Here is a 25,976-nt window from a genome sequence, read left to right on the forward strand (position 1 = left end):
AAACTCACGGAAGCACTACTTGCTGTTACTAGTTACTTCTCGTCATCAGTGAATCAAACCGAAACCAAATCGAACTCGACTAACTCCGGTTTAACCTGCTGGAAGATTTCAAACAATGTAATGTAATGCTGTGCCCATCGTGACAACACAAAAGGGTAATAGGAAGAACTGACCAAGTCTTCCTCGGAGTCAAATAACAAGCATATTCCATGCTCCTAGCTATAAAAATACAGCAAAACAAAGACAGCAACATGTTTGTTATAAAGAATAGTCTTTGTCCTGTCTTCACTTTCATCTCCCAACAAAAAAAAAACTCCAAAAAAGAAAAACGATAAAACAAAAGCTCTGGATTCAGAATCACAGATCAAGAAAAAGAAGATGCCAATAAAGGTATTGTCATCCCTCGACGCAGCTCGAATACAATGGTACCATTTCAAAGCCATCATAGTCGCAGGCATGGGACTATTCACCGACGCTTACGACCTCTTCTGCATCGCGCCCGTCATGAAAATGATCAGCCACGTTTACTACCACGGCGACTCCATCAACACGGCCGTTCTCTCCACCTCTTACGCCATCGCTCTCCTCGGGACAGCGACTGGTCAACTCGTGTTCGGTTACCTCGGCGACCGGGTCGGTCGTCGCCGAGTCTACGGCCTTTGTCTCGTCATCATGGTCATAAGCTCCTTCGGTTGTGGCTTCTCTGTGTGCACCACTCGTAGGTCTTGCGTTATGGTTAGTCTCGGTTTCTTCCGGTTTATTCTCGGTTTGGGTATCGGTGGTGATTATCCTCTCTCGGCTACCATTATGTCTGAGTTTGCTAATAAGAGGACGCGTGGCGCGTTTATAGCTGCGGTGTTTTCGATGCAAGGGTTGGGGATTCTTGTGAGCTCAGCCGTGACGATGGCTGTTTGCGTGGCGTTTAAAAGAGGTGGCGGCGGTGGTTTGGAGGAGGAGGTTGTGCCGCCTGAAGCTGACGTGGCGTGGAGGCTTATACTAATGATAGGTGCTCTTCCCGCTGCATTGACGTTTTACTGGCGAATGCTGATGCCTGAGACCGCAAGGTCCGTCCAAAACTTATCTTTTTCAATTTTTAGTAATAAACTAATTAGTATTATTTTCAATATTTTCCTTTTACTTGCATTAATATATTTTGTATATCCAATCACATATCAGAATGGACGTAATGCAGAACGTTCTCTTGTCTCACTATATATTTTTATTGGCTACTTGACTCGCATTTTAAATATTGAAAGCTACTAGATTTTCTAATTTCATTCTATAGGATTAAAGCTACCCTATTTTGATAGTTTTTCTTGGACAAACTAATTGTATATGATGTTTTATGTTTAGGACGCATTTATCAGTTGTTATACGAGTTATTAGAATTAGAACCAATCATTTTTTGTGAACGCTTCTCTAGCTAGATACATTGTATTTCAAAAGAAAATCATTTTTTTTGTCTTTAACGAATATTTTCTTGTAATTGACTATTCTTATACAAGTTTTCCGATCAGTCACAGATATATATACCTGACTTATGATCGAATTCAAGAGCTTTCAGTGGATTTTTAATTAATTGAAGATAGAAAAGGTTTTCTATTCTATAAAAAAATGTTAGAGTAAGTGGTAGGTTTGGAACCATAGCTTGATGGTATTTTAGATATTTTTTCTATAAAATATCAGATTCCTTAAAAAAGTGTAGCTATATGTATATTTTAACCGCTAGGGTACTGATAGATCAATGATTTAGAAGGTTGCAAATTAGTGATTTGTTTCAAATGATTCATTGACTTTGCAAGGGATACTCGGATGGATGGATACCAAATACTGTGGTATATACCTTACCAGCTAGTATACATCTTATCCTTGCGTATTCAAGACTGGCTATTCCAAGTCTCCACCAATCATTTTAACTAAAAAAGTCTTCACCAATCATATATTTACACTATTTTTAAATCCTCTATTATTTCTTTCATCTAATATTTTTATATACCTCAGGTATAAGATCCAGCTAATCCATTGATTAGTTTTCATTTCAAGTATTTAAAATTATCCCCACACGTACTCCAGTTCTTCCAACACTATAGTCTCTACGGCATTCATTAGAAAATAAATAAAAAGTCAAAATAACAAAAACTAGATTTTGAAAGTATAGAAAATCTTACATAAATTACGGGTTATTAATTAAAAGTTGTACTGATGCATGCAGATACACAGCACTTGTGGAAAACAACATTGTCCAAGCAGCAAAAGACATGGAGAGAGTAATGTCAATAACTGATGATATCTCTGATGAAACAACGACGGAGACACCACCTCCTCCTCCTCCTTTGCCGCCTTCATACACACTCTTCTCCCTTCGCTTCCTCCGCCTCCACGGCCGCGACCTCTTTGCCGCATCTGTTAATTGGTTCCTAGTAGACGTTGTTTTCTACACAAGCAACCTCCTCCTCTCCCAAATCTTCAGTCACTACTCGGATATACCTTCTTCCTCCACCGCTGAGAATGTCTACGACGCAGCCTTCAGAGTGGCGGAACTAGGAGCCATCATAGCCGCTTGCTCCACCATCCCCGGTTATTGGTTCACAGTTTACTTCATCGACAAGATAGGTCGTGTTAAGATCCAGATAATGGGGTTTTTCTTCATGGCCGTTGTGTATTTGGTCGCAGGGATACCGTACACGTGGTACTGGTCAAAGCATGAGCAGACCAAGAAAGGCTTTATGGTTCTCTACGGTTTGGTTTTTTTCTTTAGTAACTTTGGTCCCAACACTACAACTTTTATCATCCCCGCAGAGCTTTTCCCGGCTAGGTTTAGGTCGACATGTCACGGGATATCTGGAGCCGCGGGTAAGCTTGGGGCTATTGTGGGCACTGTTGGGTTCTTGTGGGCTACGAAGAAGGCAGACGATGGCGATGATATGAACAAGGTTTATCCCGATGTGAACCGTATGAGAGCTGCGTTCTTGATTCTTGGTGGAGTTTGCATTGCGGGCATCTTTGTGACTTACTTCTTCACCAAGGAAACTATGGGAAGATCGTTAGAGGAGAATGAGCACGAACAAGAACGAGTTAACAATGATGAGAGCGAAGATGAGCCACAGAATGTTGGCAGGCAATCCTCGGCAAGCACTTTGCTTCAGACACAATAATGGCCGAGAATACCAAACTCATGTATATCAGTTCACGTTTAGTTGACAATGGAAGCCACTTTTATGTTTCTGTTAGTTCTTGATATTTTTTGTCTTTTGATATTTTTTGTACTATTACTTCTTATCCAAGAAACTGTTCAATCTAGTCTTCCTTTGGTTTTCTTCAGTTTGATAATGATTTTTTTTTTTTCAAACATTCTTTTATATTCAGTTTATTATTGCTCATAGTTGTTACAACATTTAAATTCATATATAATTCAAAAGAGAACACAACTAAAATAATAAATTCATGATAACATTCATATTGATATGAAGATAGTGATCAAATACAGATAAGATCAAATGACTTCATCACTTAGTCTTGGTGGGGAAAGAAGCCATCTTGTTGATTCCACAGAGCCCCTCTGGTTTACCAGTGTTCCTCTTCATCCTGATGTAACCCTTCTCTCCCCATGTTGGTCCCCAAGAATTTTTAACAATAATGTAATCTGAACCCTTGCTTGATCCATACCCAACCGCAGCCACACCGTGGTCCAAATCAACTCCGCACCGTCCATCAAAGACACCCTTAATATACCAAAACAAAATAATTCAAACATCAAGAATATTAATCATTTACTTGATCATGTGTTTAATAATGTACTTACACCGCTGTAGAACTGGAACTCTCTACCAGAGGCATCAATGGCCACACTGAGAGGTTGATGAGCCAATGCCTTCAAGATACTTTTCTCATCGTTCCTAGGTACATCTTGGTGCCCACTGATAGTCACCATTTCAGATTCATCCTTCTGCGTCTCGCAAGTTCCTTCTTCCATGGAGTAAGGATAATCCTCTTCCTTGCGAAGGCCTCCGTTCTTGACAATGTACTCAAAAGCATAGTCCATGAGACCACCGTTGCAGCCATTGTTGTAGGTTGTGTCACAGTCTATGAGTTCTTGCTCAGACAATGTTGTCAAGTTCCCTGTCACAATCTTGTTTATACCTTCCACTGCAGCTACTGTCGAAAACGCCCAACAACTTCCTGCGTAACAATTCAGAAAAAAAAAATTTTAATGAAAATTTTAAAACTATAACACATTAGTTAGAGTCCAAGATTTGAGATTACCACAAGAGCCCTGGTTCTTGACATAGCTCACAGCTCCTTTCTTTCTCCAGTCAACAGATTTAGGCAAAGCCTCAACGTCAACGTCTTTATAAGCGAACTCTTGGTAAGATCTTTCATCTTGGCGTCTAGCTATATCAGTCTTGAGCCCCAAGTACTTGTTCTTGAATTCTTCGTGGCTCAAATCCGCAAACTCGTTGAGACCAAGCCAGTAGCTTTTCACTTTCTTGTTAGTCTCATCGATGTGCTTTAGGTTATCCTTGAAAACTTCGAACCTACGCAACTTCTCTTCAACGGTCTCGTAAGCTTTCTCGAAGTTGGAGATCCAGTTTTCGAAGAGTTCAATGAGTTTATCATGAGATTCCAAATCCTCGGGGGAGTATCCAACGATGGAGAAGTCGTTGGAAGCAGCGAAAGAGAGGGACAGAGATGCAGCAGATAAGGCAAGTGCAAAACAGAGGATTCTTGTAGGAGAAGAGAGAGCCATTAGGGTAACTAGAAGTTTGTACTTTGTTAGTTGATGGAGTATTTGGAAGACAAGGGTTTAGTTTATATAGGCTGAAGTTATAGATAGATGCTGATCTTTTTGCTTTAGAGTAAAGTTGCCTGAATCTGAATCTTGTATACAGTCTGTGTCTTTAAGCTTAGTATTGTCTCCCCTGAAGAAACTTTGACTCCAAGTAATATGTAAGATAGGCCTAGATGTTCAATCATCTAAGATAGGCCTTTGGAATTATAAATGGTCATGCTCTTAATCAAGTCCATACTATGCCCACATATTTGGAGATAGGCCTTTGGAATGATGGTCCCAAGAATTATTTAACCAGGCTATATTTAATTCATAAAACATGAGATTACAGTGAAGTGTTTCTTTTGTCTTTTTAAGATTAGTATGCTGTAAAGAACAAAGTTTGACCTGTCAATCCACCAAGATATCTGATAACAGTGTCAGGAGGATCAGATCTTCGAACTTATAAACCTTACTTTATTTTGATGACCACCAAGCACTATGAAGCAACACACCATGTATATCATAAAGTTGATCATTTAAAACATGAATCATATGAAAGTTCAAATTGAAAAATCACTGGATCTATCTTTACAGAACATCTACTAGCTACTTGTATAAACGAAATAAATACTTGGTATAAAAATAATAGTTGGTAGTTAGTTTGTACTTAGGATAAAATACAAAAACAAATACTATAAAAATGAATAACAAAAACAAAAAGCATGTCTTAAGATCCGTTTGAGGTGGAGACACGTGGTCGGAGATGCTTGAATGATTTGGGAGCACGAACTCTACCAAGAATAAGACCGTTGTCTATGTTTCTTTAGGTCTTATATATATATATAGATCTATCTATTAGTATTAAAAGAAAGAACTTTAGATATTATTTCTCAACTTGCTTTGCGCAAAGAAAAATAAAATCACCAACTTGTAACAAAATTAGAAAAAACACAGATAAATGTAATGATTATTGATTTTTTTTAAAAATTAATGGAGCATTTATTTGTAATATAGTGGAGTAGTAGTAGAGGAGAAGTAATCGGTAGGGCACAAAAAGATGCGTGAGGAAGTGACAAAGCACTAATAGTAAACTATCACGTGCCCTCTCACAACACCATGTTCATCTCCCGTTGCACTTACCCCATCTGTCTCTTGATTATAACCCTTTTTCTTTTTAATAGTGATTTAAAGTTATTTCATAGCAATTTCCTCCTAAATGTCTTCATCTTTTTTACCCCAATTTTGCTGTACATCCAACCATTGTGCGTACGTGTATATATTCTCTATGTAAAAAGTATGAGCTAATATATAATTAAGCCACATGATCACTTGTGAATTCATGTACATTGGCGGGGAACAATTCATACAAATAATGATTCATTTTTTTTAAAGAATCATTATTTGTATGAATTGTTAGCTCCCAATAATGTACGACTCATCAGAGTGTGACATCTGAAAACTAAAATATTACATTCGATGTGACAGAAAAGCTGTAAATCTTTTTTTTATTGTGTATTGATTTTAACTTGGACAACAAATGAAGTGTTGATCTATGACGTGGATCCTCTGTATTTGCATGTTCCACATTGATCTGGTCGTAATGTATTAGAATTTTTTTTCACCTTCATTGCTGTTTATTTTTGGTCTCTTCTGCCATTGGGATATCATAAAATAATACTTCAATTATATATGTAGGTAAATAGGTAATTGTGTCAACTTCTTAAGGTTCCAATTCCTGATATGGACAAGGATTCCAATTAGTGATAATCAGTCTGTAAACGGTGCTATATAAGTATATTGACTATGGGAATTGTTTCTATGGGAATGGAACGCTGGAAACCTATATGATGAGTAAAAATTTTCTTTAACAATATATACATTATGTGGATTTGAACTTTCAATCGTAATATAAACCAATGTACTACTAATGTTGGCAGATAATTACTAGTTCGAAACTATTAATTAAAAATTATTTTAGAGAAAAATCCAGCACATTTTGTACTTTCTAGTAAACATAGACTGCAGTATAATATTATCATATTTATATAATTAGAAATCAATAATTAGACTAAAATAAGCTTAAAATAAAAATAGTATTTGATAAAAAAAAATATTATTAAAAAGTCTTGTGATTAATGAGTTCAGGAATTATTTAGCAAACAAATGACTAATAAAAATTTTAAATTATTTGTCATAACGTTTTGATAAAGGTTATTTATGAAGTAATGTTTGTTGAAATAAATGCAGAGTCATAAAGAGGATATAAAACCAAAGTAATTGACTAGACTCCACACAAATATGATTTGTTACTTCAAAAAACGATAGTACTAAATTTTATCATAAATATGATTTGTTACTTAATTTTAGTGATATAAAGTAAATATTTGTGATCACTATATTTATCATTTATTTACTGTAACTACATTTTATCAATTAAATATGTGCTTTATATCAAAGTTACTTTAGCTAATGTTCCAACTGGATTGTTAATTTTGGAATAAAATTATGTGAAATGATTAATTCTATTATTTCATAATTTGCTTTACCATTAACATGAATGTAATGGAATAATCATTTCATCAATTCTATAATTATTTCAAAATAATACAAATAAAACTATTTATAAATACTTATTTCTTATTTTGATAAAGAATAAATGGAATGATTGTATTTCCATTTTTTACAAATGTTATTCATTTTATTCTATCCATATCCATTCCATTAAGTTAATTTTATTATTATCATTTACCGTCTAACTAAAAAATTACAAATTGCAAATCTATATTTCTTGTGTTTTTCTGTATATATAACCAGGATCGATATTAGGCCAAGCTGGATGAAACATTCGTAAGAATTTATATATAAATAGGCTTTCAAATTTATAAAATAAATTTAGATCTTTAAACTACCGAAATTCTTCTTAACTGTTTATAGCGTCCAAAATCTCAGGCCGGCACCGTATATTACCGTTGAACCATACTGCACTTTCAATAGATTTTAGGTACTTTATCATTAGTTTGGAAAACATTACAGAATCCTCTTAAATAGCTCTCACCCCCACAGACGTTTAGCCACCAGAAGAACTTGTGATGTAAATTCAATTATTGTCTTTCTTTCACTTTCCCAAGAACATAAAAGTTAGATCCCGGCGGTGAGAATATTCTCTTGGGAACAAAAAGAAAAGAGTAACAAAACTTTTGTTTGGTACCAATAATTTCACTTCATTTTCATCAAAAAAAAAAAACAATAATTTTAACTTCATTTTGTAGCAATAAACCATTCGTTACCTCTTGTCCTTATTTGTAGATTCCATCACCGGTGCCTCTCTGTTTGTACATAAAAATTAAATCTCTAAACTTGGAAAATATCATAGGAGTCCAAATCGTTCATCCCTATTTCAACGCCTCTTTGCTTTTATAAATCAGAAGCGAAAAGGCAAAGCAAAAAGAAAGAGCTCCAGTTCCTCGTTACTGTCGGAGAAGTGTAAAAGAAAAAGGTAACAAACACCTTTTGGGTTCTTATCTCTTCGCTTTCACATAAGCTTCCTTTACTCTGTTTTAGCTAAAAATCAATCCTTTTCACCTCCACTGATGAAGGGTCTTTTAGTTTTCTCGAACTGAATCTTGTGGGTTTATCATATTTGTGGTTTAGATCTAAAAGTTTGAAACTTTGAATGTTGATTTGGTGTTTAAGGTTGGTTGAACAATGAAGGGAGCGACGCTTGTTGCTCTCGCCGCCACTATCGGCAATTTCTTGCAAGGATGGGACAATGCCACCATTGCTGGTTTGTAACTCTCTCTCTCTCTCTCTCTGGATTTGTATCAGATCAGTTCTCAACTTCTCATTTGAGATTTGGTTGCAGGAGCTATGGTTTATATCAACAAAGACATGAATCTACCAACCTCTGTTCAAGGTCTTGTGGTAGCTATGTCACTGATCGGTGCCACGGTCATTACCACTTGCTCAGGACCCATCTCTGACTGGCTAGGGAGACGCCCCATGCTGATACTGTCATCAGTTATGTACTTCCTCAGCGGTTTGATAATGTGGTGGTCTCCAAGCGTCTATGTCCTCTGCTTAGCTAGGCTTCTTGATGGGTTTGGCGCCGGTCTTGCCGTCACCCTTGTCCCTGTTTACATCTCTGAGACCGCTCCTCCGGAGATCAGAGGACAGCTCAACACTCTTCCTCAGTTTCTCGGCTCTGGTGGAATGTTTTTGTCTTACTGTATGGTTTTCACTATGTCACTTAGCGAGGCACCTAGCTGGAGAGGGATGCTCGGTGTCCTCTCGATACCTTCTCTTGTGTATTTGTTTTTCACTGTGTTTTATTTGCCTGAGTCTCCTCGTTGGCTGGTTAGTAAAGGGAGAATGGATGAGGCTAAGAAGGTGCTTCAACAGTTGTGTGGCAGAGAAGATGTTACCGGTAAGGCTTCTTCTCACTGTATGGGCCGGATCTGAGATTTTGGAGACCGTAAACATTTACTAGAAATTTTAATAAATTTTTTCTTATAATTTACGGACCTATGTCTATATATATAAGAGCATCCTAATAGTTATGGGCTGGATTTTTTTAATATCCACAAAGATATTTTGGGTTGGGTTTCCCGTAAAAGTTAGAACCTCGCAATTACACGCACATATATATTACATACATATATGTATTTTTAGAACCCATAAACTAGAACCGGGGGTGCTCTAACCTTCAAATTTTTAGAAACCAGGTCAATGTTTCATTGGGCTGTGTCCATATCCGGCACTGGTCACTTGGTTGCTGCTATTAAATGTTGTTTATATGTTCCTGCAGATGAGATGGCTTTGCTTGTCGAAGGACTAGACATAGGAGGAGAGAAAACACTAGAGGATCTCTTAGTAACTTTAGACGATCACGAAACACTCGAAACCGTTAACGAAGACGGACAAATGAGGCTTCTTGGCACCCACGAGAACCAATCCTACATCGCTCGACCCGTCCCTGAACAACAGAGCTCACTGTTCCTACGCTCTCGCCACGGAAGCTTAGCAAACCAAAGCATGATCCTCAAAGACCCCCTCGTGGGTCTCTTCGACAGCCTCCACGAGAAGATGGTGCCTGAAGCAGCAGGCGGGAACACGAGGAGCGGGATCTTCCCTCACTTCGGAAGCATGTTCAGCACCAACGCAGACGGGAAACCACCTCACTGGGAGAAAGACGTAGAGAGCCAATTCAACAAAGACCATGATGACTATGCTACAGATGATAATGCGGCTGATGATGACTCGGATAACGATCTTCGCAGCCCGTTGATGTCTCGCCAGACGACGAGCATGGACAAGGACATGATCCCACATCCTACAGGGGGAAGCACGCTGAGCATGAGACGACACAGCACGCTTACGGGCGAAACCAACATGGGGATTGGTAATGGTTGGCATATGGGGTATAGATACGACAACGGAGAGTACAAAAGGTATTACCTTAAGGAAGACAACGCAGAGTCTCGCCGCGGCTCGATCATTTCCCTTCCTGGTGGTCAAGATGGAGGCAGCAGCTACATTCACGCTTCAGCACTTGTGAGCAAATCAGTTCTTGGTCCCAAATCAATCCATGGATCTGCGATGGTTCCTCCTGAGAAAACCGCTACGACAGGACCGCTCTGGTCTGCTCTTCTTGAGCCTGGTGTCAAGCGTGCGTTGGTTGTTGGTGTGGGGATTCAGATACTTCAGCAGTTTTCTGGTATCAATGGTGTTCTTTACTACACTCCTCAGATTCTTGAACGTGCTGGTGTAGACATTCTTCTTTCGAGCTTTGGATTAAGCTCCATCTCCGCGTCGTTCCTCATCAGCGGGTTAACAACTTTACTCATGCTTCCATCTATTGTTGTCGCCATGAGACTCATGGATGTCTCTGGAAGAAGGTACTGCTCAAAAAGCCATAACCTTTGTGCTCAAGATCCTCTGTTTTCAAACAAATCCTCTGTTTTTAAACAAATCCTCTGTTTTCAAACAAATCCTCTGTTTTCTGAAACCATACTCTGTTTTTGTTTGCAGGGCATTACTTCTGTGGACCATCCCTGTTCTGATTCTCTCACTCATCGTCCTAGTCATCAGCGAGCTTGTCCACATCAGCAAAGTTGTAAACGCAGCGCTCTCCACGGCCTGTGTGATACTCTACTTCTGCTTCTTCGTGATGGGTTATGGTCCCATTCCGAACATCCTCTGTTCTGAGATCTTCCCGACGAGAGTCCGCGGTCTCTGCATTGCTATCTGCGCTATGGTGTTCTGGATCGGAGACATTATCGTCACTTACTCGCTTCCTGTTCTCCTAAGCTCGATCGGACTCGTTGGTGTGTTCATCATTTACGGTGCGGTTTGCGTTATCTCGTGGATCTTTGTTTACATGAAGGTCCCGGAGACTAAAGGTATGCCCTTGGAGGTTATCACAGACTACTTTGCCTTTGGTGCTCAGGCTCAAGCTTCTGCTCCTTCCAAAGATATATAGTTTGTAACCTTGATTCTTCTTCATTTGCTCTATGTACTTAAAAAGATTTCTTCATCTTTTTATTTTTGTTGGTTCTGAGATACCTTCCTTTAGTTTTTGTCTCTTTTTATTTCCTTTGTTTTTGTTATTGAAATTAATCTAATAATTACTCAGTTTTCTCTCTTTCTTTGACACTTAACATGATAATCTTGAAGACTTGAGATTTGTGATTTGAACTCTTGAAAGCAAATGAAAAGATAGATTTAAGGGTTTTTGAGGAAAACCGTTGGTCTTTTCCATTAGTAAGCTCTGTTAGTGTAACTGGAGCTAACTTATAAACTTTCCCACACATCTCTACCGTTGAGCTTCCTTTACCATGTTTAACAAAAGGGTTGTTGAATGGGTCTTCGTAGTTAAGAGCCTTTGAGCTGATAAAGAAAATGAAAAACAACCATGAGAAGCTAAGACCAAAAGCAATTACTATAAACAACTATCTAGAAAAGTCGAAAAAGATTCAAACTTTGGGCAGCAATATGAGTATATGATTGTAGTCATTTGGCATGGGGATCCGTGGCGCAATGGTAGCGCGTCTGACTCCAGATCAGAAGGTTGCGTGTTCGATTCACGTCGGGTTCAAACTCCCGAAATATTTCGGAAATCCCCAATTTTTTTTTATTTTTTTGCAATTTTATATACGGAAACGGCATGAAGAAGAGTAGAAATACGCAAAACGGCAAGCATGTCCATGGCCGTTACGAGAATCCAATTAAACAAAGGAAGTGGTCCACTTGGTTACAAGGTTGGGGCGTTAAGAGAATCTCAATTCTAAGAGCCAAATATATTCCTCAGTCAAAATGCCCTGACACATCGAATTTTCACTGATGCTTTTGCTTCACCCCACTACCATCAATATTCGCAAAAACTTCTATGATCATTTTTTGACATGTACTTTTATAATCAATCATACATAGGGGATCAATTACGTGTATATATAAGGCGAAATTTTCGAACCATCCACTAGAAATGGATCTTCTAGTTGTGTACTAAAAAAGGTCGATACTCAGTACAATCTACAGAGTTTGATGGATTCTTTGTCTTTGCTATTTGTATTTTATATTTATGTTTGTATACACGCATACACATATTCTTAGCTTGCTACAAATTGTTTGATAAGTCAAAGAAAATATATATTGTTTACAAACTGCGTTTACATGCCAAATAATAATTGTTTACAAAGATTTAGTGTTTATTTTCCAAAAAATGGAAGGAAGCATACTAGTTTTATAGCAATAGATAAGCTATAATATGTTGTTTGAATCCGTTAACAACGTATTATGTAAATAGTTAACACTCCGAATATGGAATTAGGAATCACATTTATATTCAGTTTATACCCTTCGCAACATTTTATATTTTCTAAATTTCTATAGCAAATTAAGACACCTAAATTTATAAGCAATCAATGGTATACGAATATTAGCTAGACATGAAAATGAATATTTGCACAGATTTATTTCGCAAAACCCCATTTTAAAAAGTTGTATTAATCATTCAAGAAGTGAACAGACACAATATTCGGTAATGCACAAACTAGTGCAGAACATAAATGTGGGAATCTCCAGCCTAATTGGTGAACTTTCCCACTCATCATTTTAGTCTGCGAATTTATAGTCCTTCAACAAAACAAAAAGCATCTCCTCTTCACTTTACAGTTTCTACTTCTCTTTGTTGGTCATGAGATCATTTTAAATTTGTTGCGACTCTTTGTGGCATTGGTGCAGCTGAAAGCTTCCAGACGATGAGATTACACTTTCATGTCACTTCTAACACATTAGTTATACTTTATAATGCTAGAAATAAAACAGTGAGAAGAGTGTAATTTCTAATCTCCTACAAAAATGGCCATGTCAATAATTTGTTTATTATATTGATTATTTTATGTTTGTGATAACGTATGATTTTTAGTAAATTTTTAATTATTCTCATGCATGACTATTCAATAAAATATATTTTTCTCAGTTTCCACTATAAATTGAACTTTAGGTTAATGGTCGTAAATTTTTGTTGCACTTCTGGCTAATGGTCGTAGTTTTTGTTGAAATAAAAATGGATTAAATTACAATATAAATATGTATATAATATGGTTAACAGCACTAAGCACAAGGACGCACTTTTTCCGTAGTGGAAATGCTTGTGATGGGATTACATGGTGGACCATTTGCCGTATTTAATTCAATGGCTCACATAAGAAACGAATAATATTCAATCTAGCTATGTAATTGAATCAGTCTTACAAAAAAAATAATGTAAACTAAACCATCAATTTATAAATCTACAAAAATTTTAAGCATTATACTAAAACTCTAAATATATGTGGGATAATATTGCAATCTATTTGTTAGGTCAAAACTCAAAAAGCTAGAAGACAAATAAAATGATTTCTTGGAGCTAGTCATATTGATTCTTTCAGTTATACCATCCTTATAGTTAAGTATATTCAGTTGTATTATATTTCAATTGTCATTTTGGCTAACTCTATAATACGATATTAGTTGTAGAAGCAAGGAGACGTCAAGTATGAGGGATGGTTTGGATTTACATTTTTAACGTTTTCCTTGTTCAAAACTCACTGCAGTAATACACAATTTATAAGATTCATCTTATTTAGTGGATCATAGGCTCGTGCTCCCGAAATTTTTATAAGACTTATAACCCCTAATTTTTTTGAAAAAGTTAAAGAAATACGATAGTTATTTGATTTCTGCTTTATAATAGCATGGAGGTGAAACTTAGCCAAAACATTACATACCATTTGTATCATGCATATTGGCCAGATTTTCTTTCCCATGTTTAGGGTATATTCCCATAGTTAGGAAGAAACCCTCGAAGGTTATTTATTTACAAAGGGAGACATGACTTTTTGAAAATCTTGTGATTTTGAAAAGTTTAAAACGATACAAAAAGAGTAGAAACGTATTGTGTGATTGTTATCAAATGTATTTGTATCCAACCAATCAACTCTTAAATAAAAAAAGTTAAGTTCAAATCGTAAAATTTTGATTTCATACAACATTTACAAATTACAATAAACATTATACATTAAGGGAGTAAACAGTGTCCACTAAAAATGACCTGCTTTAAATTATGGAGTTATCTAACACACGAAGAAACTAAAAAGTAATTAGGGCAAGGAGGAGTTAGGATCATCTTCGCCTTGCTTGATTCGGATCACAACTTCGGGTTCGGGTTCGGGTCTGGAGCTAGAGCTACCGGGCAAACCGCCACACTTATGACACCTGGCAACCACCAAGATCTGACGGCAAGAAGGGCAAGACGAGTGAGACCCGAGCCACGTGTCAATGCAAGACAAGTGGAACCCGTGACCACACTGCGGCAAAACCCGGAGCTCGTCGCCGGCGGTGAACTCCGTCAGGCAGATGGCGCACTCGGCGAACTTCTCCGACGAGGGTGATTCCGGCGAGAAAGTCATCTTCGGGAGTGACTGGAGCACTTTCTTCTTCAGTCCTTTGTTCGCCGCCGTTACCTGGGGCGGAGGAGATTGACCGGAACCGCCGGAGGAGGATCTGTTACCGGCGGCGAGACGACGGAGCCAGACGCATCGAGAAACAGCGATTAGACCGAGAACGCAGATCAAGGCGCAGAGGAGAGCAGCGAGGATGATGATGAGATCGGAATTCAAAGTGACGGTGGAGGTGTCCGCCACGGACGACGGAGTATTGGATTCTCCGAGTAGACGGAAGAGAAGGCGCGCCATTTTTTTTGTTTTGTTTAGTTTCGTTTTTTAAGAATTAGAATTTTGAAAAAAAAGAAAGATTTGATTTGAGTCTGAGAGGTTTTTGGAGAGGCCAAGAGGCCCATAGCTTTATAGAGCGACCGGGTAAGGTTATTTCAGTCATTTAGAATACAATAGAGCTTTTTTTATTTTAAAATAATTATTATTCTTTGATAGTTTACACTTGTTACTTTATGTCCAAGTCTACTGAATATAGTTAAGTGTTTATTTATTTTTGGCTTTGAAATCTTTTTCATAATCTACTTATACGTACTGATAAGTTGATCATTTATGCTCAGGTTATTATATATATATTACTGAATTTGGTCGTGAATGTTCATTTTAAATATTGTATCATAATCTTTTGTAGAACAGAAAATGAAATATTTGACATAAGTATTATAGCCATTGGAAGTTGGAACGATAACGTCCAGAGATTCTTTAGTCAGTTTCCTGCCTTGTACTCGTTAACACACTCATATTGTCACATAGAAACGTGACAAAGTAATTGTTAATTATCGCGTTTGATTAAGTTTTTTTTTTTTTGCGTTTGATTAAGTTAAACGTAACTTAAGTGTATTTGTTCGATCGTTGCTTTTTGAATTAAACTAAGCGTAGACAGTTATTAAGCTAATATCGTTATAATATATGGAAACACCTCATTTATATTTATTAAGACCGAATTTGGGTATATTTTTTTTCTCTTCACATGGTCCATTCAAACTGAAAAGGTGACTGTTCTCTTGACCGAAAAATAAATAAAAATCCATGGATGGTTGTAAAATGCATGCAACAATGAAAAATAGTAATTAAAAGTTTAATAATAGAGTCTGATGCCAAAAAGAAAGTTGATCGAGTCTTTCTGAAGATCAAACCAAAGATGCCATGGGTAAAGAAAGGGATTGCAAAATGTTAATAGATGCCGAATTAACTCGAACCGTCCATAGTAAGATCCTACAATTTGCGCTCAAGAAACTTTGTAATGTCTACTGGTCTATAAGTTTATCATTTTCTTAAGAAGGACTTTAGTTAGGCTAAACCAATTTTCCGATAGTTCAAGTATCTGCCCAACTATGATTTTGGTTGTAGAGAACTTAATGACGACTCCCCTTTGTACGTGGAGAAATAGTATGAGTCTTAATCGCTAATGCTAGATGATTAATATATAAAAGTATAGATATTTTGGTAATGAAAATATCTTAAGCTCTTTAATAAAGACAACTTTCAATGTAGTTAAACTACTTTAGTTTAATATAGTATTCTACGAGATTTGATAACGTATCTTACCTTTGATAGCTGATTACCCGAATTAGGAGATATAAAGTTTGGAGAGTTTTCTAAGAAACATTACTTTGTAGAGCGCCAAACACATTCCGCCATCAGAATGATGCCACCTACACACTAACTAGACACATGTCAACCTACTTTAGAAAGTTAAGATTGCGCAAACCGTAAGTGACAAAACGATATTTTCATAATACGAATTAGTGATAAGAGACTATATACACTTAGAAGTTATATGAAATAGTTAAAGGGATGTACAGAAAAAGGTGATACCATCTTAATTTCTTGAAATATTGTCATACTTTAGAAAATAAAAACAAAATAGTGGAATTTTCTAAACATTGTGTAGTGCATGACGTAGTATTCAAGTTTGCGTAGTTTAACATACATGTGACATACAAGTATAACTTTGTTTGTCATAAATCCCTTTATCAAATCAATTTTTGATCAATGGTGTCAATACTCTGAAGAACGCTTTCATCTGACCCTGTCTAATTTGTGTGGGAAAAGATAATACATCGTCTTTTAATTTAGCTTATTTAACTAGAAAATTGCTCGTTCATTTTGGCTCTTATGAATATGGACAAGAATAACCAACTCAAAACCGAAATATAATATATGAAAAGAGGCAAACTCAGTTAAAAAGCCAGCTATTCTACCGAATTTTCTATCATATTCACTAAGTTAGAGCAGTCGGTTTCAGTTTGAATATATATTTTCCATATCAGTAATATGAATATGTAGTACCACGTTATTCCAAGTTTGTAAGATTTGAGCTGGATTATATATGTTCTAGACAGATTACGAGTAATAATAACAAAAAACTATGTGGAGAATGCCAGAATCGGCCGAATATATGGTCGTTCTCGTGTTACTTGCCAATGCATGGTCTTTAAAAACTTTGTTTCAACGATGATGATGCATAACTAACTTTACAACAGCAGGTGTAACACTCAACGATTTGGTGAAGAAAATGGATAGACACTTGTCAAATTTTCGTTAGGTTTTAGTTTAAATCTTATGCATATAATTATTCGTTATTGCTTAGAACTTCAGGACTTGTTTACTAAAGTTTTGGTTGCAGAAGAGAATAATGGAAACAACAAAATGCAATATACATACGGAGCTTACTAAAAATTATCATATAACAAGAGTGTTGCTAATGGTTAGCTCTAAGGTTATAGTCTACACATTAATTAACAAATTTTATATAACCTTCCCAACAGTGGCGGAGCCAGGATCAATTTACACTGGGGTCAAAATAATTTTATGGGGTCAAAATTTATTATTAAATGGGGTCAAAATAATTTTTCTTTAACAAAAACAAAAAAAAATTAAAAAATAGTGGGGTCAGCTGACCCCACTCCCCATACACTCCCTCCGCCCCTGCTTCCCAACAAGTTTTAAGAAGAACAAAGATACATGGACCGTAACAGATGATAGGTCCATACCCTTGGTATTAGTCAGAAGGTATTCCAAACCCGGGTCAGATCATATGGTGTAGTATGCTTTAGGATTAGTTTGCGTTTCTTTCGGAACCGACCAAATTAGTTGATAGGGTTTATCAAGAAAACAAAAAAAAAAGGATACTAACACATTAGATAATGCCTGCTCGGAGAGGTATGTGAGGAGAAGAAACGTGTGATTATAGGAGTTTCTAAATATAGTAAATCAATAATAAAAAATTGAAACTCTTATTAATCCTCTGGTTGTCTTAGTCTCAGTGCACTCGCCACTTCTTGTTTTATCACCGCCCACTTACTTTCTCCACACATGCTCTATTTTTTTCGTTTATTTTATATGTTTTTGAATAATTAATAGGAAGCTCACACATCTAAACATGTAAATATACAAACCATTTTTCAGACCATATATATTAAATGATTATTGGTAAGTCTATAATCATATCCCTTTACTAATATATAATTCATCAATTGCGATTTTGAAAAATAATGCAACTTCAAAGAAAATGCTTTGAAATTGACCAAATTCAATCAATTGTGGGCACGATATTGCCAAATGCCACATCTTCGGTTTATGACAATGGCAATCTCCCATTTTTGCCTAAAGAGTAAAAGACCAATCGAATACATTCTTTATGTCTTACCTTTCAAAATGGCCTCGAGTATTCACCGGAAAAGTCAAAACTGTTTCTGTTTGAACATATATGATAACCACAGGCTATCAAGCATCAACGGGCAAGATAATAGACCATACTATGTGTATTTTTTATTTTTTTTGTTGAACACAGACCATACTATGTGTACAAAGTGTGATATTTAGTCTATTCATCTACTGTTGATATTTCCATTCTTGGTCGTTGTGGTTGTTTATGCATGATCTTTGATTTATGACCATCAGAAGCAAATCTTTTGCTCTTTTGTTAAGAGGCCAGAATATACTCGACCTCGTAAGGCTGAAGAACGCTGCCGTTTTGATATTTACCTTTTTTGGAAACATATCATATGCTAAAGAGGAAACAAATTCATAATTAAAATATGTATACTAGTGTATATTTATATATATATTTCACTAAATTTTAATATTTTTATATATTGATTTTAAAATTGTGGTAACATGGTTTCAGTGTAAGATTTATTTTGGTGCAGCTTGTGCAGAGAACAACCCGTTTGGATTATCTACAAACTCAAGTTTCCTTTCCTTTCCTGGTGTAGATCTCACCTTGAACTCGTAAGGCTGAAGAACACTAAGTAAATTCATATAAAAGTTCTAAAACCAATGTGATAGATGGTTTAGGTAGTAACCTGAGCGATACTAGGGTTCCCAGCCAAAAGCTTTGACTCTCTGGTGGAGATTGCAGTGATGCTTCTGTAACGGCAATCAAAATTCACCTAAAGACATGTAAAAGGCGAGAACTTTGATATCGAACGTAGTGTTAACCAAGATGGGTTTTGTCATTAGAGAGACCTGAGCAGTTGAACCTTGTGTAGCTACAGGACCTTTGCCTTCCTCAATGTCATAGAACTTCAACCCTTCAGCTGCAAAAAAACAGAGCAACAAGCTTCAGTATTATGATTACAGATCTCCAGAAACAGCTCTCACAAGTAAAGCAAACTCCTTTTTATCAGTTTAGAATCTGAATGCTCTCGAGACTCAATTCAACAAGAGAGTCATCATATTCAAAAAAAAAAAAAAGAACTTTGATTACGACTCTGTTTTCTAGAGGGAGGGAAGGGACTTAACCGCTAGTGGAATACTCTTCGAGAGGGATATTCATATCCACTACTTGAAATGACCTTTCTACCCACCAACTTATAGTGATTCACAAACCCAAACGCTGCAGTTTTGATATTTACCTTTTTTCTAAACATATCATATGTTTTTTTTTTGTGCAACCAAACATAATATCACTAGGTATCTGACCCGCATATGCGGACGTAATCTTCTTATAGATATTTATTATTTTTTATTTTGTTAATTCAAAAATAATTTTTAGGTTATTATTTATATTCTTAACAAGTTTGTACCAAACATAAAATAATTTATTATAACAGAAAATTTCATTAAAATATATATACTAATTATTGTGTTGAATTTTTTTAAAAACTCATATATTAGAAATGTTTTAGACTATATTTTTATACAAATGTTTTCTCTTCATTAATATTTAATTATATATTGTTTTGTATCTTAGTTTTTATAATAAACATATTATTTAAAGATAACAACACAATATTATCTTGGTTGTAAGAAATATAAAATATTTTTTCAAGATAATAACAAAATATATGAGAATTATCTTTTTAGAAATTTAATATTATTAATATAAAATTCGTTTTAAATTAAATTATTATATATAAAAATTTATTAAGGGTAACAACGACATTAACCAGTCTAACTTTTAATGTGAGAGCTCGATTCCAAAAATTTATTTCGCAAATAATAGTATAGACTAGGTGTCGTGCCCGCATATGCGGGCTTAATCGTTTTACAAATATTTATTAGTTATTTTTCAAAAAAGAAAAATATTTATTAGTTTATTTCTTATTAATTCAAAAACCAGAATGATAACTTATTATTTATGTTTTCAAAAAATAAATCAAACATATATATATGACAAAATCTAATTAAATATATATGTTTAATTAAAATTTATTAAAGATTACATTGACTTTAACCACTGATTTTATTATAATTGTTTTATATTTTATTTTTAAATTTTATAATTGACAAATATGTTTTAAGATAACTGCACAATATATAATAATTATCTTACTTTTCATATGCGGACTTAATCGTTTTACAAATATTTGTTAGTTTATTTTTTATTAATTAAAAAACCAGAATAACTTATTATTTATGTTTTCAAAAAGAAAAATCAAACATATATATATATATGACAAAATATAATTAAATATATATGTTTAACTAAAATTTATTAAGGATAACATTGACTTTAACCACTGAATTTATTATAATTGTTTTATATTTTATTTTTAAATTTTATAATTGACAAATATGTTTTAAGATAAATGCACAATATATAAGAATTATCTTACTTTTCATATGTGGGCTTAATCGTTTTACAAATATTTATTAGTTTATTTTTTATTAATTCAAAAACCAGAATAATAACTTATTATTTATATTTTTAAAAAGAAAAATCAAACATATATGGGGAAATTACATGTTTACCACTTTTATGCTACCACTTTTCATTTTTACCATCACTAATGAGACATTTTCAAAAATACCTTCTTCATTAAGTGACAAAAGACTCTTATGTCCTTGTTATTTATATATATAATAAAGTATTATTTAAATAAAAAATAAAAAATAAAAAATAAAAAATAAAAAATAAAAAATAAAAAATAAAAAATAAAAATAAAAAAATAAAAATAAAAAATAAAATAAAAAAAAAAAATAAAAAATAAAAAATAAAAAATAAAAAATAAAAAATAAAAAATAAAAAATAAAAAATAAAAAATAAAAAATAAAAAAATAAAAAATAAAAAATAAAAATAGAAAATAAAAAAAAAAATAAAAAAATAAAAAATAAAAAATAAAAAATAAAAAATAAAAATAAAAAATAAAAAAATTAATTTTTTTTTATTTTTCGAAATATACTTTTTCAAATTCGAATTTTTTTATAAAACTTTTTTTCAAATTTTTTTTCGAATTTTTTTTTTAATTTTTTTCAAATTTCTTTTTGAAAAACGAAAATTATGTTTGAAACTATTTTTTTTATATTTTTTAAGTATTTATATATTTATTAGAATCATAAATTTCACATTCCAAAAACCCTACCCCACTCCTCAACTCTAAACCCTAAGTCTAGATTAGTTAACCCTAAGGGTATAATTGTATTTTACCCTTCATTAAAAGTGAGGGTAAAAGTGGTTAGTGTAAACATGAAAAGTGGTACTATGAATGTGGTATTTGTGGCAATTTCCCAACATATATATATATATATATATATATATATGACAAAATATAATTAAATATATATGTTTAACTAAAATTTATTAAGGATAATATTGACTTTAACCACTGAATTTATTATAATTGTTTTATATTTTATTTTTAAATTTTATAATTGAAAAGTATGTTTTAAGATAACAACACAATATATAAGAATTATCTTATTTTTTAAAAAAGTTAATATTATTAATAAAAATTCGTTTTTGATTATATAATTAATTATATATAAAATTCATTAAGGGTATTATAGATATTAACCGGCCTAACTTTCAAGAAAATATATAAGTATTATCTTATTTTTTAGAAATACAAAATATTATTTCAAGATAACAACAAAATATATGAGAATTATCTTTTTAGAATTAATATTATTAATATAAAATTCGTTTTTAATTAAATTATTATATATAAAAATTTATTACGGGTAACAACGATATTAACCGCTCTTAATATTTAATTATATATTATTTTATATCTTAATTTTTATAATAAAAATATTATTTAAAGATAACAACACAATATATATGTATTATCTTATTTTTTAGAAATATAAAATATTATTTCAAGATAACAACAAAATATATGAGAATTATCTTTTTAGAAATTTAATATTATTAATATAAAATTCGTTTTTAATTAAATTATTATATATAAAAATTCATTAAGGGTAACAACGACATTAACCGCTCTAACTTTTAACGTGAGAGCTCGATTGCAAAAATTTACTTCGCAAATAATAGTATAGATAGATAGATAGATAGATAGATATGCTAAAGAGGAAAACGATTCATAATTTTCCTTTTTTTTAGTACTCTTATTTGGAATGTTTAATCACGTCTCTATAAATACATATGTACTATAAACCTCATCAATTGAAGCAACATAATACGTATGTACTAGAGAAAGAATCACATCAAACCACTTAAAGCAAGAACAATCCTTACATCTTTCTCTATACTTGGATCATGGATAGTTTACCTTTTCATCTCCTCGAGGAGATTCTCTTCAAGTTGGATCCCGAATCTCTGGCAATGATGCAATGCGCGGATAAATCTATCAACTCTCACGTATCCAACGATCCGTATTTCAATTCCAGTGTCAAGGGTTCGATTCCAAAGCGGTACTGCGATAGTAGTCCAGAGTTTACACCGGCTTTGTCTTCTGCTATGGACGTAGATGAGAAGGTGGAGGTAAAGAAGGTGGCTCATGATGATAAGTGTATCTTCAATCTAAACATGATCATGAGAGTGGTTGGTAAAATCTCATCATACGCTCAGAAGCTGGTGAAGAAAAAGGAAACCCTACTTGGTAAAAGATTGTTGATTGAAGATGAAACGACACTGAAGATGGATGTGTCTTCTTCTTCTTACAAGCTCATGAACGTGGAGAGAATCAATAAAAGAAGAAGATTCACCGACAAATACATATCATGCGAGGAACATATGAGTATGTGACTAATTATGGTTAATTAAATATAAGTTTAATAGATAAGTTTTGAGTCTTCTCGCTATGTTCATGATTTTATTGCGTTGAGCACCTTCTTTAAGGAATACTAGGTGGGTGTCCACGGTTTCGCAGGTTAGAATGTTTTGTAACAATATATTTATTATAATTTTTCAAATTAAAATATTTTTTTTATCATTATGTGTTTTAGTTAAATATTTATTCTAAGAATGATTGTTAAAAAAAGATAAGTATGACTATTTTAAATATTTTTTGATATTTTGTATTGATAATTATACTAAAATTAGTTATGTATAATATTCATGATTCAGTTTTAATAAAATTACTTAAGTTTAAGGTATATAATACTGAAACTTTTGAAATATTTTATATAGTTTAGAAATACATGATTGCTAAAAATAATTTTATGAAGCATTATATATGTTATTATATAAAGAACATATTTAATTACCATAAAGTATTTTGTGCAATATATTTAGATCATTTAGATAATGAAAATCTTTCAATCTTTTAGAAGAACGAACCAACAAACAAAAGTTGGTAGACGAAGTTGTATGAGTCCATGAGGAAGTCAAGCGGTAGCCCTAGGTCGCAAAAAGTATTTATATGAAAATTTAAGAACATCAAAATCTTAGTGATTTAATATAGCAAACTTTGACGATTGTTCAGAAAAATAAGAATTTGATGAAAATGTTATTTTTTATTTAGTCAATATGTAATTTAATTAAATATGTAATTAATTTAGCACCAATAACAATGCGAATACCAGAAAACTTAAAAAAGATGCAACTTATTATATTCTCGAATAGTGTTGAAATGCCAGTCCGTTACAATAGTGAACTATTATTGCATTTTTACCAAAACATATAATTTTTTGTAATCCAAAGATATAAATCTTATGTTGACCATAAATCAGATTTTATTCTTGTTAACAATAAATATCATTTGACGATCGTTAATTGTAACGGTAGTCAAAATGACAGCGGATAAAATATAAAATCTTAAAATATCATTTTTACATTTTCAATTCTGATTTCATTCTCCTATATTTGCTATTGGAAAGAAAAACAGAAGAAACTAAAGAAGAATTATGAATTTTAAAGTGAAATTCAGACTTCGTCTTATTTCTTTTCATATGAAGATGTTTTAACTGCCGTTTGTTTATAATAAACGGAGGTTAAATCAATTATTACTGACTCGATAGTCAACATAATGAGTTAATATGATTTTGGTATTATTAAGAAATCTACTGATTTAGGAGTATTTAAAAGATTTTATTTCTAAAATATATTTTTTATAAGATTATATATACATACACTTAATACATAGCTGAAGCAAAAACAAGAAAAAATCATCTAGAAAACTAAGCATAAAATCTATTTCTATGGCCATGGATAGCTTACCTCTGAATCTCCAAGAGGACATTCTCTTAAGGTTAGATCCCAAATCTCTTGTGATGATGCGATGCACGAATAAATCTATGGAACATATAACCAAAGGTCCGAGTTTCAAATCTCTATACTGGTCTCGGACCGGATCAAGTTTGCTTCACACCGGGGTATATGGCTCCAAATTCTCATGTTTCCACCCTGTTGGAGATGTTTGGCCATTCTGTAGCGAAGGTCCCTCAGAATGCTTCATCCTCGGTTACTGCTCCGGCATTATCTTAATATTCGTTCATGAATGTTTTTGCGTCGCCAATCCCCTCACAAAGAAGTTCCGTTTCCTTGATTACCACTTCTTGGAAACAAAGAAGAGCATCGGATTTGCAGTTGATCAAATCAATGAAACCACTCAGAGGTTCAAAATCGTCTGCATAACGGAGGTCGCTGCTTCGAATCCAGGTGAAACCATGTATGGATTTCATATTTACGCAGGGAACTCATGGAAAATATCAAAAACCAAGATTACTTGTCCCTCAAGCGATCTCAGGAGGGATATGAAACCGGTTTACCTCCAAGGGTGTCTCTACTGGTTGAGAAGCGATGGAAGTATTATAACTTTCAATCCCGAAACAGAGAAAGCACTTCTGGTTCCGACCAAATTCGATCAGCAAGTGGGAGCGAAACTCTTGCTCGGTGCTGGCGATAACTATCTGACATTGATCTTAGCAACGGAGGAAATGGTTTACCTTTATGCCCTCGAGAATATCTTCACTAATCCTAAATGGATCCTCACGAGACGGATCAAGAACGAGCCGGTGCACCAAAGAATGCTCTCGTGCTGGTGCGTGGTGGGGTTTGATGGTAGGCATGTATTGGTGAGGACGAAGGATAAAATAGAACATGTAATCTATGGCTATGACTTGAGAGCGAACACATGGGAAGTCGTGGGTGTGGTTCCAGAGTGGTCCGATGCAGGTCTTGATATTTATCAGTTCAAGCCGTCGTGGTCTTCTGTAATCGGACTACAGGATCAGAATAATGGGTCCATGCTCAGTTTCTTCACTAAGTTTAGATACCAACGTCGAGTCTCTGTAGAGGGCATTATGGAGCTGATTCATGGCCATTTCAGAATTTAAATCCGTTGATTAGACAAGTGAAGAGGGAGGGCGCTGTTTCTTTTCCGTTTTATGTTTCAATTTCTGCAATTTGCTTCCAGTACTTTTGAATTCTGCTAAACCATGTAACCTCATAACTAGTTGCATTGAATAAAGTTTGCATTTGTTTTATATTCAAATCTTCAATTTCACTCTCTTCAAACGTGGGGATTTAACTTCTTTTTCTTAAAAAAAAACAATCTTCTAAACAAAAATTTATAAAATA

The 25,976-nt window shown here is 33.9% G+C and overlaps 7 protein-coding genes and 1 non-coding gene across 8 annotated transcripts; 5 read left to right on the top strand and 3 right to left on the bottom strand.

The window, feature by feature from the left end:
- The first annotated feature begins 3 nt into the window (after positions 1-3).
- On the top strand, positions 4-3,291 carry LOC106416268 (probable inorganic phosphate transporter 1-8). Its single transcript, XM_013857127.3, has 2 exons — positions 4-1,064; positions 2,213-3,291. Exons 1-2 carry the CDS (start codon positions 379-381, stop codon positions 3,153-3,155), a joined length of 1,629 nt encoding a protein of 542 aa, XP_013712581.2. The 5' UTR covers positions 4-378; the 3' UTR covers positions 3,156-3,291.
- A 92-nt stretch (positions 3,292-3,383) lies between these two features.
- On the bottom strand, positions 3,384-4,795 carry LOC106416269 (cysteine protease XCP2). Its single transcript, XM_013857128.3, has 3 exons — positions 4,264-4,795; positions 3,803-4,179; positions 3,384-3,722 (listed from the first exon to the last, which is right to left on the bottom strand). Exons 1-3 carry the CDS (start codon positions 4,745-4,747, stop codon positions 3,507-3,509), a joined length of 1,077 nt encoding a protein of 358 aa, XP_013712582.2. The 5' UTR covers positions 4,748-4,795; the 3' UTR covers positions 3,384-3,506.
- Positions 4,796-8,055: 3,260 nt separating this feature from the next.
- LOC106415746 (monosaccharide-sensing protein 1) lies at positions 8,056-11,411 on the top strand. Its single transcript, XM_013856514.3, has 5 exons — positions 8,056-8,267; positions 8,465-8,555; positions 8,634-9,194; positions 9,576-10,665; positions 10,799-11,411. Exons 2-5 carry the CDS (start codon positions 8,477-8,479, stop codon positions 11,247-11,249), a joined length of 2,181 nt encoding a protein of 726 aa, XP_013711968.2. The 5' UTR covers positions 8,056-8,267; positions 8,465-8,476; the 3' UTR covers positions 11,250-11,411.
- A 381-nt stretch (positions 11,412-11,792) lies between these two features.
- On the top strand, positions 11,793-11,864 carry TRNAW-CCA. Its single transcript has one exon. It is a non-coding gene; the product is annotated as a tRNA-Trp (tRNA).
- Positions 11,865-14,254: 2,390 nt separating this feature from the next.
- LOC106414406 (RING-H2 finger protein ATL80) lies at positions 14,255-16,634 on the bottom strand. Its single transcript, XM_048738071.1, has one exon. It carries the CDS (start codon positions 15,001-15,003, stop codon positions 14,410-14,412), a length of 594 nt encoding a protein of 197 aa, XP_048594028.1. The 5' UTR covers positions 15,004-16,634; the 3' UTR covers positions 14,255-14,409.
- Positions 16,635-18,771: 2,137 nt separating this feature from the next.
- LOC106412592 (peptidyl-prolyl cis-trans isomerase FKBP18, chloroplastic-like) lies at positions 18,772-19,543 on the bottom strand. The gene is made up of 4 exons (XM_048737529.1): positions 19,524-19,543; positions 19,234-19,327; positions 19,071-19,157; positions 18,772-19,002 (listed from the first exon to the last, which is right to left on the bottom strand). Exons 1-4 carry the CDS (start codon positions 19,541-19,543, stop codon positions 18,901-18,903), a joined length of 303 nt encoding a protein of 100 aa, XP_048593486.1. The 3' UTR covers positions 18,772-18,900.
- Positions 19,544-22,489: 2,946 nt separating this feature from the next.
- LOC111200121 lies at positions 22,490-23,442 on the top strand. The gene has a single exon (XM_022690789.2). It carries the CDS (start codon positions 22,713-22,715, stop codon positions 23,199-23,201), a length of 489 nt encoding a protein of 162 aa, XP_022546510.2. The 5' UTR covers positions 22,490-22,712; the 3' UTR covers positions 23,202-23,442.
- Positions 23,443-23,625: 183 nt separating this feature from the next.
- LOC106414070 (putative F-box/kelch-repeat protein At1g20790) lies at positions 23,626-25,890 on the top strand. The gene has a single exon (XM_013854782.3). The coding sequence runs from the start codon at positions 24,596-24,598 to the stop codon at positions 25,730-25,732; it is 1,137 nt and encodes a 378-aa protein (XP_013710236.2). The 5' UTR covers positions 23,626-24,595; the 3' UTR covers positions 25,733-25,890.
- Positions 25,891-25,976: the final 86 nt, after the last annotated feature.

Source organism: Brassica napus, chromosome A8 (assembly GCF_020379485.1).
Source record: "Brassica napus cultivar Da-Ae chromosome A8, Da-Ae, whole genome shotgun sequence".
Classification (NCBI taxonomy): domain Eukaryota; kingdom Viridiplantae; phylum Streptophyta; class Magnoliopsida; order Brassicales; family Brassicaceae; genus Brassica; species Brassica napus.